Here is a 12,291-nt window from a genome sequence, read left to right on the forward strand (position 1 = left end):
AAAAGGAACAACAAATAACAAATACAGCGTGTATAAAATAATGAAGGTGAAGCACCCTGAGAAGCTATTATCTCCCCATAATATTTGATTGTTCCATTAATCAAAGATATAATTAATCCTTTAAATCCCATATGATTCTTTAATATATTGAGATAAAATGTGATAACCTCAAAGAATGTGTAACAACGCATGTGGTCTGTGACCCACGCTGACAGGACTGTTTTAATATCTCTATCTGATGGGCACTTCATGAGAATTTAAACTGAATGAATTTGAATGTTTAGAAGTATTTTTGTACTGCTTTAAGTGAGGAATCACCTCAAAAATTCTTCCAAAATATTCTAAACATTCAAATTCATTCAGTTTAAATTCTCATGAAGCGCCCATCAGATAGAGATATAAAAAACAGTTCTGTCAGCGTCTATGTCAAACATCCGTCCAACATATAGGGTCAGTTTCCTGGACACAGATTAAGTTTACTCCTGGACTAAAAAGCATGTTGAATGGAGAATCTCCATTGAAAGTAACTAGTCCAGGACTAGGCTTAATCTGTATCCGGGATACCATCCCAAAGAGCAAGACATACTTTTTTTCCCTAAAAAATAGGAGTTACTGTTTCCAGTGCTGTTTCCAGAGTACTGTTTTCAGCCCCTTCCATGTACAACAAACCCCAGTGGGCTCCGATGGAGGTGATCCCGGCACCGTTGAAGCGACCGCTGAGCAGCCTCAGCTCATTGCCCATGTTGGCTGGGTAGAAGTTGAAGGAGACTTGGTTGGGCAGGCCGGCTGACAGAGTGCGCCCCATGTTGGTGGTTAACACCAGGTAGCAGATGTAGTCTGCTGGGTTGTACTTCCCAGACACCTCGACGATGGCCTCATCATTAAACAACTCCATCTCCTGCTTTTCACTCCCTTCGCGGCCGAACACAGGAGACCAGGTGTTGCCGTATCTCAGCTGGAACCTAAAACAGAGGAAGCGTTTCACGTTGGTTGTGTTTTGATAAGGCACATTCAGACAGAGAGAGCAGGTAGCATCAGAGAATATCAAGGAATTACATTTTACATTGTACTCTGGGTTAGATACGATAACAATATTGTTTGGTCATGTACTGAATATGTAATAAACACAACAAATAAATAAATACAGAAAGAAAGAGTGTCTGTTGGGCAGTGTAGTTGGACTGAGTCAGTGGTGTGTGTTGGGTAGTGTAGTTGGACTGAGTCAGTGGTGTCTGTTCATGGGTCAAGGTCTGCTCACCCGCTGATGTAGTTGTTGCTGTTGTAGTAGTAGTAGTAGTAGTAGTAGTAGTAGTTGTTGTTGGTCTCCCACACTCTGACTCCTGTGATGCGTCCTTCACCGTAGGAAGCAAATGGGGTGCCACCTCCCTGACCCACCGCAGAGGAATACGAGTACGGGTCTTTGATGGCTAAAATAACATGGGAAATAAGTTTACTATATTTACTATATTAATAATACATATTTATATATACATCATTTTAATTTTACCAACACATTTCTGAAAGATCTTTACATTATGAATAAAGTGCAGATGAATTAACTAAAGTACATTCTGCAATGATTTAATCCATCAGCTTTTGTCTCAAAGAAGAACTCCTAAGTCTAACTGAAAAAGACAAGTTGGTGAAAGTACAAAAGCTATTATTTAATCATTACAATTCAGAATTGTATTTTTATTACTCACGCATTGCCCAGCAGCTAGCCAAGAACACTGTGACAACCAGGATTAAGAACATTCTGCAAAAGGGAGGCATCAATACTTAAGACCTTTAATTTCAGTCAATTTTACTCTCACTCCGTTTCACTTTCAATGGTAAAACTTGAATTTTTTTTTGTTAATAATGTTTTTCATAGTAGTTTGTCAAAACAAATAAGTCATTTTACCTGTCAGGTCAACCAGTGTTTCCTAGGAGGGAGAAGAAAATAACCTTTTGAAATGTGACGTAATAATCAACAAACCATTCTTGAATGTGAAATGTTATAAAACAGCTCTAAAAAGTTGAGCCTAGTCTTGTTTACTAAAATCACTCTTGTAGTGCTAAGCTGCTGTCACATTCAAAATAATGTCAGATCATTTAATTTAAATTTAGAGGCAAAAGGGCCAAAATCTTTGTGCCCAAGTACCAAGAGATAATGAGTATTAACTTCATAACATTTCCCACAACAGTATCACTCATTAAATACAAGTTTTCTATGTTGTTAGTTGTGTAGTTACCCACAGTGCTATATTGAGATGTGTGTGAAAACCTGTGTAAGCTTCTTATCTCTCTGTCTCTTCCAGGTCCTTCTAGTCTACTGCTTCCTCTTTGAACTGTATTTATACCTGCTGAACATTCCATCAGCTCTAGATGGAAGGAGCATGACATGGAACACCTTTAGTCAGTCACTATAGAGACGTCAGACATTGTTTTCTAATTGGTTGAGGCTATTTTGGGAGAGAGAATCAAGGAAGTACTATAAGGAAATAATAATTGTGTTCTTTTGAATTGTATCAAATTAATGATCTGAAATAGGGATTAAAAAAATATACAATTGAACAACCGAACAATTAAAAGAATATACCAAAATTGTATGAATGTGTAGGAAAATCCCTCAAAGTCAGTCTCCCAATCTTCAGTTGTTTCATTACCCCAAGAGGAACTCCTTCCCTTCAAACATTAACACGCTGAAAAAGACAAGTGGATCTGGTCATTAACAGGATGGTTAGTTCATTGGTTTGCTCAAATACCTACAGTATTTTATTGTAGAATATTTGTATTTCAATTTGTATTTCAATTACATGTATTTCAATTTAATTCTAGATGTGCAGATGAGATTCAACATTTTTAGTCTCCATTATTGTCCGACGTTTTCTGCAGTTTGTTACAATACTCACATCTTCATTAAATCACTGGCAACCTGTACATGTTACTACAATATGATTTCATTTTCTGCAGATTAACCAGATAAATATCAGTAGAAGTTACAAAGTGAGAAAATAAATAAAAGTTTATATACACATTACTAATTAAATACCCTGAGGCACTTGTTACTACCTATCTATAAATGTGATAGTTCAATTAACATATTGTTAGATTACTTGTTAGATATTACTGCATGGTCGGAACTAGAAGCACAAGCATTTCGCTACACTCGCAATAACATCTGCTAACCATGTGTATGTGACCAATACAATTTGATATGATTTGATAGTAATACAATATGTAATGTAGCACTTTATTGATAAAAAATAAAATGTCCAAGTAAAGCACAATTGCTTTTGTGTATGTAGGTTGAGTTATCAATTTTCCTTTAGCTGGGGAAGAATGTGAATTTATTTCAATAACTACCCATTGGGCACACACTGGTTGAATCAACGTTTTTTCCACGTCATTTCATTTCACTTCAAAAGGTAAAACTTGAAATAAGTTTGTTAATAATGTTTTTCATAGCAGTTCTTAAAAACAAGTCAGGCATTTTACCTGTCAGGTCAATCACCCCTAGGGGGGAGAAAATACACTTTATTGAATTGTGAAATGTGACGTAACAATCAACAAACCATTCTTGAATGTGAAATGTTCTAAAACAGCTTTAAAAGGTTGAACATAGTTTTGTTTACTACAATCACCCTTGTAGTGCTGTGCTACTGTCACATTCAAAATAATGTCAGATCATTGAATTTACATGTAAAGGCAATGAGGCCAAAATGTTTGTACCCAAGTACTAAGAGATGATGAGTATTAACTTCATAACATTTCCCACACAAGTATTATGCATTAAATACAAGTGCACGTTTTCTATTTAGTTAGCACTGTGGGTAACTACACAACTATCTTGAGATGTGTGTGAAAACCTGTGAAAGCTTCTTGTCTCTCTGTCTCTTCCAGGTCCTTCTAGTCTACTGCTTCCTCTTAGAACTGTATTTATACCTGCTGAACATTCCATCAGCTCTAGATGGAAGGTGCATGACAAGGAACACCTTTATTAACTTACTATAAAATGAATCATGAAACAATTACAAAGATTTTACTGAGTTACAGTTCATATAAGGAAATCAGTCAATTGAAATAAATAAATTAGGCCCTAATCTATGGATTTCACATGACTGTGAATACAGATATACATCTGTTGGTCACAGATACCTTGACAGAGTTGATCAGGTTGTTGACTGTGGAATGTTTGTCGCACTTCTTTTCAATAGCTGTGCGGAGATGCAGGACTTTGGCGGGAACTGGAACACGCTGTCATGCACGTTGATCGGGGGCATTCCAAACATGCTCTGTGGGTGACATGTCTGGTGAGTATGCAGGCCATGGAAGAACTGGGAACCAGGAATTGTGTACAGATCCTTGCGACATGAGGCCGTGCATTATCATGCTGGAACATGTGGTGAAGTTTGCAGATGAACGGCAGGATAAAGGTTCTCAGAATCTTGTCATGGTATCTCTGTGCATTCAAATTGTCTTTGATAAAATGCAATTGTGTTCGTTGTCCATAGCTTATGCCTCCCCATACCATAACCCCACATACACCATGGGGCACTCTTTTCACAAAATTTACATCAGCAAACCACTCGCCCACACGACGTCATACATGTGGTCTGTGGTTGTGAGTCCGGTTGGACGCACTGCCAAACGATCTAAAAACAACGTTGGAGGCGGTTTATGGAAGAGAAGTTAACATTACCTTATCTGGAAACAGCTCTGGTGGACATTCCTGCATTTAGCATGCCAATTGCATGGTCCCTCAAAACTTGAGACTTCAGTGACATTGTGTTGTGTGACAAAACTGCACAATTTAGAGTGGCATTTTATTATCCCCAGCACAAGGTGTATCTGTATAATGATCATGCTGTTTAATCAGCTTCTTGATATGCCATAGATGACACATGGATGGATTATCTTGGCAAAGGAGAAATGCTCACTAACAGGGATGTAAACAAATTTGTGCACAATATTTTAGAAAAGTAAGGAACTTTTCTGGGATCTTTTATTTCAGCTCATGAAACATGAAACCCACATTTTACATGTTGCATTTATATTTTTTGTTGAGTGTAAAGTAGTTAGTTCACATAAAGATGTATGTAATTCATATGAATGAAATCATCAACATGTATTGATCATATCTTTATTAATGCGGCAGAAATTAACTTTAATGCAGTATCCAAATCCATATGATGTATTGATCACAATATAATAGCCATATCTAGGAAAACCAAAATATAGTGTATAAGAGGTCATACAATACGTTTTGTAGTTATTCATATGTTGATGATGTAAAGAATATTTGCTGGTCTGTGGTGTGTAATGAGGAGCAACCAGATGCTGCACTTGACACATTTATGAAATTGCTTATTCCAGTTACTACTAAGCATGCACCCATTAAGAAAATGACTGTAAAAACTGTTAAATCCCCTTGGATTGATGAGGAATAGAAAAATTGTATGGTTGAGAGGGATGAAGCAAAAGGTATGGCAAATAAGTCTGTCAGCCCAACTGATTGGCAAACGTACTGTAAATTAAGAAATCAAGTGACTAAGCTTAATAAAAAGAAAAATAACCTATACCATGAAACAAATATAAATGATATAAAGAATGATAGTGAAAAGATTTGGAGCACCTTAAATGACATTTTGGGGGAAAAAGCCAACACGGCTCCATCATTCATTGAATCAGATTGCTCATTTATCACAAAACCCACTGATATTGCAAACTACTTTAATTACTTTTCAGATAAACAAACTAAGGGATGACATGCCAGAAACAAACGCTGACACTACACATCTGTCACGCCCTGGCCTTAGTTCTCTTTGTTTTCTGTATTATTTTGGTTAGGTCAGGGTGTGACAGGGGGATGTTTGTGTGTATTTGTCTCGTCTTGGGTGGTTGTAGTTTCTAGGGGGTTTTGGTAGAGTGTATGGGGTTGTGTTGAGTGTAGGTGTCTAGGTGTGTCTATGGTTGCCTGAATGGTTCTCAATCAGAGACAGCTGTCATTCATTGTCTCTGATTGGGAGCCATATTTTAGGCAGCCATAGGCATTAGACTGGTGTGGGTAATTGTCTATGTTTAACGTTTGTAGCTTGTGTATGCACTAACGTTTGTAGCTTCACGGTCGTTTGTTGTTTTGTAAAAGTGTTCGTTTTCGTGTTTCGTCTTCTGAAAATAAAAGAAGATGTATTTCTCTCACGCTGCGCCTTGGTCCACTCTTCCTCAAAGTTACGACGATCGTGATAACATCCAAGTACACTGCTCAAAAAAATAAAGGGAACACTTAAACAACACAATGTAACTCCAAGTCAATCACACTTCTGTGAAATCAAACTGTCCACTTAGGAAGCAACACTGATTGACAATAAATTTCACATGCTGTTGTGCAAATGGAATAGACAACAGGTGGAAATTATAGGCAATTAGCAAGACACCCCCAATAAAGGAATGGTTCTGCAGGTGGTGACCACAGACCACTTCTCAGTTCCTATGCTTCCTAGCTGATGTTATGGTCACTTTTGAATGCTGGCGGTGCTCTCACTCTAGTGGTAGATTGAGACGGAGTCTACAACCCACACAAGTGGCTCAGGTAGTGCAGCTCATCCAGGATGGCACGTCAATGCGAGCTGTGGCAAAAAGGTTTGCTGTGTCTGTCAGCGTAGTGTCCAGAGCATGGAGGCGCTACCAGGAGACAGGCCAGTACATCAGGAGACGTGGAGGAGGCCGTAGGAGGGCAACAACCCAGCAGCAGGACCGCTACCTCCGCCTTTGTGCAAGGAGGTGCACTGGCAGAGCCCTGCAAAATGACCTCCAGCAGGCCACAAATGTGCATGTGTCTGCTCAAACGGTCAGAAACAGACTCCATGAGGGTGGTATGAGGGCCCGACGTCCACAGGTGGGGGTTGTGCTTACAGCCCAACACCGTGCAGGACGTTTGGCATTTGCCAGAGAACACCAAGATTGGCAAATTCGCCACTGGTGCCCTGTGCTCTTCACAGATGAAAGCAGGTTCACACTGAGCACATGAGCACATGTGACAGACGTGACAGAGTCTGGAGACGCCGTGTAGAACGTTCTGCTGCCTGCAACATCCTCCAGCATGACCGGTTTGGCGGTGGGTCAGTCATGGTGTGGGGTGGCATTTCTTTGTGGGGCCCTCCATGTGCTCCAGAGGTAGCCTGACTGCCATTAGGTACCGAGATGAGATCCTCAGACCCCTTGTGAGACCATATGCTGACACATGCACATTTGTGGCCTGCTGGAGGTCATTTTGCAGGGCTCTGGCAGTGCACCTCCTTGCACAAAGGCGGAGGTAGCGGTCCTGCTGCTGGGTTGTTGCCCTCCTACGGCCTCCTCCACGTCTCCTGATGTACTGGCCTGTCTCCTGGTAGCGCCTCCATGCTCTGGACACTACGCTGACAGACACAGCAAACCTTTTTGCCACAGCTCGCATTGATGTGCCATCCTGGATGAACTGCACTACCTGAGCCACTTGTGTGGGTTGTAGACTCCGTCTCATGCTACCACTAGAGTGAAAGCACCGCCAGCATTCAAAAGTGACCAAAACATCAGCCAGGAAGCATAGGAACTGAGAAGTGGTCTGTGGTCACCACCTGCAGAACCACTCCTTTATTGGGGGTGTCTTGCTAATTGCCTATAATTTCCACCTTTTGTCTATTCCATTTCCACAACAGCATGTGAAATTTATTGTCAATCAGTGTTGCTTCCTAAGTGGACAGTTTGATTTCACAGAAGTGTGATTGACTTGGAGTTACATTGTGTTGTTTAAGTGTTCCCTTTATTTTTTTGAGCAGTGTATATCTGACCAAATTATCAAAGACAAGAATTGTACTTTTGAATTCGGTAAAGTCAGTGTGGTGAGGTATTTAAAAAAAATTGTTGTCTATAAACAATGACAAGCCACCGGGGTCTGACAATCTGGATGGAAAATTACTGAGGATAATAGTGTACGATATTGCTACTACTTCAATTTAAGCCTACTAGAAAGTGTGTGCCCTCAGGCCTGTAGGCAAGCTAAAGTCATTCCCTACCCAAGAATAGTAAAGCCCCCTTTACTGGCTCATATAGCTGACCAATCAGTCTGTTGCCAACCCTTAGTTAACTTCTGGGAAAAATTGTGTTTGACCAGATGCCGGGGTGGTAGGTAACTTAGTGGTTAGAATGTTGGTCCAGTAACTGAAAGGTTGCGTTTTGTTTCGCGCCTGCAGGGTTGAATATGCTTATCTCTCTTTGTTTACAATGGTGCTATCCTCAGATAACAGCATCGTATGCTTTCGCCGAAAAGCCTATTTGAATTCTGACATGTTGGCTGCATTCACAACCAGTGTAGCTTTAATTTGGTATCTTTCATGTGTGATTTAATGAAAGTTTGATTTTATAGTAATTTTCATAGTAATTAATTTTTATTTGGCGCTCTGCATTTTCTCAGGCTTTTTGCCAAGTGAGACAGTAGCGTCCCGCCTAAACTCAGATTTTTGGATATAAATATGAACTTTACCGAACAAAACATACATGTATTGTGTAACATGAAGTCCTATGAGTGTCATCTGATGAAGATCATCAAAGGTTAGTGATTCATTTTATCTCTATTTCTGCTTTTTGTTACTGCTCTCTTTGGCTGGAAAAATGGCTGTCTTTTTCTGTGACTTGGCTCATACCTAACATAATCGTTTGGTGTGCTTTCGTCGTAAAACCTTTTTGAAATCGGACACTTTGGCTGGATTTACAACAAGTGTATCTTTAAAATGGTGTAAAACACTTGTATGTTTGAGGAATTTAAATTACGGGATCTCTGTTGTTTTGAATTTGGCGCACTGCAGTTTCACTGGCTGTTGACGAGGTGGGACGCTACCGTCCCACATACCCTAGAGAAGTTAAACTGCTTGGAGTAACTCTGGGTTGTAAACTGTCATTGTCAAAACATATTGATACAATGGTAGCTAAGATGGGGAGAAGTCTGTCTATAATAAAACGCTGCTCTGCCTTCTTAACAACACTATCAACAAGGCAGGTCCTACAGGCCCTGGTTTTGTCGCACCTGGACTACTGTTCAGTCGTGTGGTCAGGTGCCACAAAGAGGGACTTGGGAAAATTGCAGTTGGCTCAGAACAAGGCAAAGAGAGATTGACTTCCTCATTACTTGTTTTTGTAAGAGGTGTTGACAAGCTGAAGATACCGAGCTGTCTGTTTAAAATACTGGCACGCCATGCAAACCCCACACAGTCCCCAAGTCCAGAACAGACTATGGGAGGCACACAGTACTACATAGAGCCATGACTACATGGAACTCTATTCCACACCAGGTAACTGATGCAAGCACTAGAATCAGATTTAAAAAGCAGGTTAAATACACCTTATGGAACAGCGTGGACTGTGAAGTAACACAAACATAGACACAGACACATGCATACAAACATATGATAACATACACACTATGCACACATGTACATGGATTTTGCATTGTAGATATGTGGTAGTGGAGTATGGGCCTGAGGGCACACACTTGGTGTGTTGTGAATTCTGTAATGAATGTATTGTAATGTTTTTAAAATTGTATAACTGCCCTAATTTTGACGGACCCCAGGAAGAGTAGCTGCTGCCTTGGCAGCATGGGGATACATAATAAATACATATACAAATAACCCCTAAAGTCTATTGTAACATAACCAATCAAAGTATCATAATTAAAAAATCCCCATAAAAACATCTGTCACTTTAAGCTAGAGATATCTGTTTTGCATGGGCTGCATCTCAATACACCACATCTGCCTATGGTAGCCTTCCACATCTGTGGTGGAAGGTGGCCGAGCTACAGAAGTATTTGTCAGACCATGAAACATCCCGAAAATCGGTTTCTCACGAAATCATGTGTAGCGTCCGAACGGTTTGGCCTACAAACTATTTAAATGTGTAAAAATATGTATATATATTTTGTGAGCTTTCTTATATCTTCTAGTTATAGGACAGACACTTCAAAACTTTATTCCTTATGATTACTTTTTGACTGTATTTTTTGCTATGTAGGAATGTGTTATTCAATGCGTTTCTACAGCCTATAGTAGTAAAGGCCAAATTCAGTATTTTGATAATTTATTTTTACATATTTTTTTTATCCTTAAGAGTATCCTAAAATTCCAAATCAAATAGCTAAATTATCCATGGTATGACCATCTTAAAACTTCTTATGGCTGCAAGGGGCAGTATTGAGTAGCCAGTTAAATCGTGCCCATTTCAAACGGCCTCGTACTCAATTCTTGCTCGTACAATATGCATATTATTATTACTATTGGATAGAAAACACTCTCTAGTTTCTAAAACCGTTTGAATTATTTCTCTGAGTGAAACAGAACTCATTCTGCAGCACATTTCCTGACCAGGAAGTGGAATGTCAGAAATCGATGCTCTGTTCAACTTCCTGCCTATACATGGGCATGATACGTAAGAGTCTACGTACACTTCATACACCTTCCCCTGGTTGTCAAGAGGCGGTGAGAGAAGAAATTTTGTGTTTATCTTGGTCTGAGGTGGAATTAAAGCTCTTTGTATGACGTGACCGTCCATTTCCTGTTTCTGGAGCGTGTGAAAGGGGACATGGATTTGCCTTCTGTTTAGCTGTCGTTATGGACGACTAACATCTCCGGTTTAGATTTTATTTGATACATGTGACCATATCATCGTAAAGTATGTTTTTTCAATATAGTTTAATCAGATTATTGAAATTTTTTCGGGAGTTTTGCCGTGTTCCGTTCTCTGACTTTGTTGACGTTGGAGAGATCCGTGCCACTTGGCAAGTGCCCATGCTAAATCAAGAGGGAAATTTGCCGTTCCAGATCCAAACAACGACTGTTCTGGACAAAGGACACCTTGTCCATCATTCTGACGGAAGATCACCAAAAGTAAGAAACATTTTATGATGCTATTTCTAATATCTGTCGTGCATGTGAACTGGTCGTCGGCGCCCAAGTGTTTCTGGCTATTGTGGCTACGCTAATATAACGCTATATTGTGTTTTCGCTGTAAAACACTTGATAAATCGGAAATATTGTCTGGAATCACAAGATGCCTGTCTTTCAATTGCTGTACACTATGTATTTTTCAGAAATGTTTTATGATGAGTATTTAGTTATTTGGCGTTGGTGTCTGTAATTTTTCTGTCTGCTTTCGGTGCAACTTCTGACTGTAGCTGCAATGTAAACTATGATTTATACCTGAAATATGCACATTTTTCTAACAAAACATATGCTATACAATAAATATGTTATCAGACTGTCATCTGATGAAGTTGTTTCTTGGTTAGTGGCTATTTATATCTTTATTTGGTCGAATTTGTGATAGCTACTGATGGAGTAAAAAACTGATGGAGTAAGAAAAGTGGTGTCTTTTGCTAACGTGGTTAGCTAATAGATTTACATATTGTGTCTTCCCTGTAAAACATTTTAAAAATCGGACATGTTGGCTTGATTCACAAGATGTGTACCTTTCATATGCTGTATTGGACTTGTTAATGTGTGAAAGTTAAATATTTAAAAAAAATATCTTTTGAATTTCGCGCCCTGCACTTTGAGCTGGCTGTTGTCATAAGTGTACCGACGTCGGGCTTGCACGCCAAACAGGTTAAAACAATTCCATATGCTAGTTTACGAACTTTATCGTTATCGAACAAACTTTATCTGACTCTATGTAAACTGGAAACCACACACCCTGAGGCTGCATTCATCGTAGCTGGGGATTTTAACAAGGCTAATCTGAAAACAAAACTCCCTAAATTCTATCAGCATATCGATTGTGCTACCAGGGCTGGTAAAACCTTGGATCATTGTTATACTAACTTCCGCAACGCATATAAGGCCCTTCCCCGCCCTCCTTTCGGAAAAGCTGACCACGACTCCATTTTGTTGCTTCCAGCCTACAAACAGAAACTAAAACAGCAAGCTCCCGCGCTCAGGTCTGTTCAACGCTGGTCCGACCAATCGGATTCCACGCTTCAAGACTGCTTCGATCACGTGGATTGGGATATGTTCCGCATTGCGTCCAACAACAACATTGACGAATACGCTGATTCGGTGAGCGAGTTCATTAGAGAGTGCATTGACTATGTCGTACCCACAGCAACGATTAAAACATCCCAAACCAGAAACCGTGGATTGATGGCAGCATTCGCGTGAAACTGAAAGCGCGAACCACTGCTTTTAACCAGGGCAAGGTGACCGGAAACATGCCCAAATACAAACAGTGTAGCTATTCCCTCCACAAGGCAATCAAACAAGCTAAGTGCCAGTATAGAGA

The 12,291-nt window shown here is 39.8% G+C and overlaps 1 protein-coding gene across 1 annotated transcript; it reads right to left on the minus strand.

The window, feature by feature from the left end:
- Nucleotides 1-501: 501 nt before the first annotated feature.
- LOC120030872 (zymogen granule membrane protein 16-like) lies at nucleotides 502-1,755 on the minus strand. The gene is made up of 3 exons (XM_038976364.1): nucleotides 1,704-1,755; nucleotides 1,259-1,427; nucleotides 502-962 (listed from the first exon to the last, which is right to left on the minus strand). Exons 1-3 carry the CDS (start codon nucleotides 1,753-1,755, stop codon nucleotides 596-598), a joined length of 588 nt encoding a protein of 195 aa, XP_038832292.1. The 3' UTR covers nucleotides 502-595.
- Between the last annotated feature and the right edge of the window lie 10,536 nt (nucleotides 1,756-12,291).

This window comes from Salvelinus namaycush, chromosome 37 (genome assembly GCF_016432855.1).
Source record: "Salvelinus namaycush isolate Seneca chromosome 37, SaNama_1.0, whole genome shotgun sequence".
NCBI classification, from domain to species: domain Eukaryota; kingdom Metazoa; phylum Chordata; class Actinopteri; order Salmoniformes; family Salmonidae; genus Salvelinus; species Salvelinus namaycush.

Excerpts from the sequence above, each read along its gene's own strand:
- LOC120030872 (XM_038976364.1), bottom strand. The coding sequence starts at position 1,755 with ATGTTCTTAATCCTGGTTGTCACAGTGTTCTTGGCTAGCTGCTGGGCA. Across the intron at positions 1,428-1,703 it reads GGCTAGCTGCTGGGCAATGC|CCATCAAAGACCCGTACTCG; the intron begins GTGAGTAATAAA and ends ATGTTATTTTAG. Across the intron at positions 963-1,258 it reads AGCAACAACTACATCAGCGG|GTTCCAGCTGAGATACGGCA; the intron begins GTGAGCAGACCT and ends CCTCTGTTTTAG.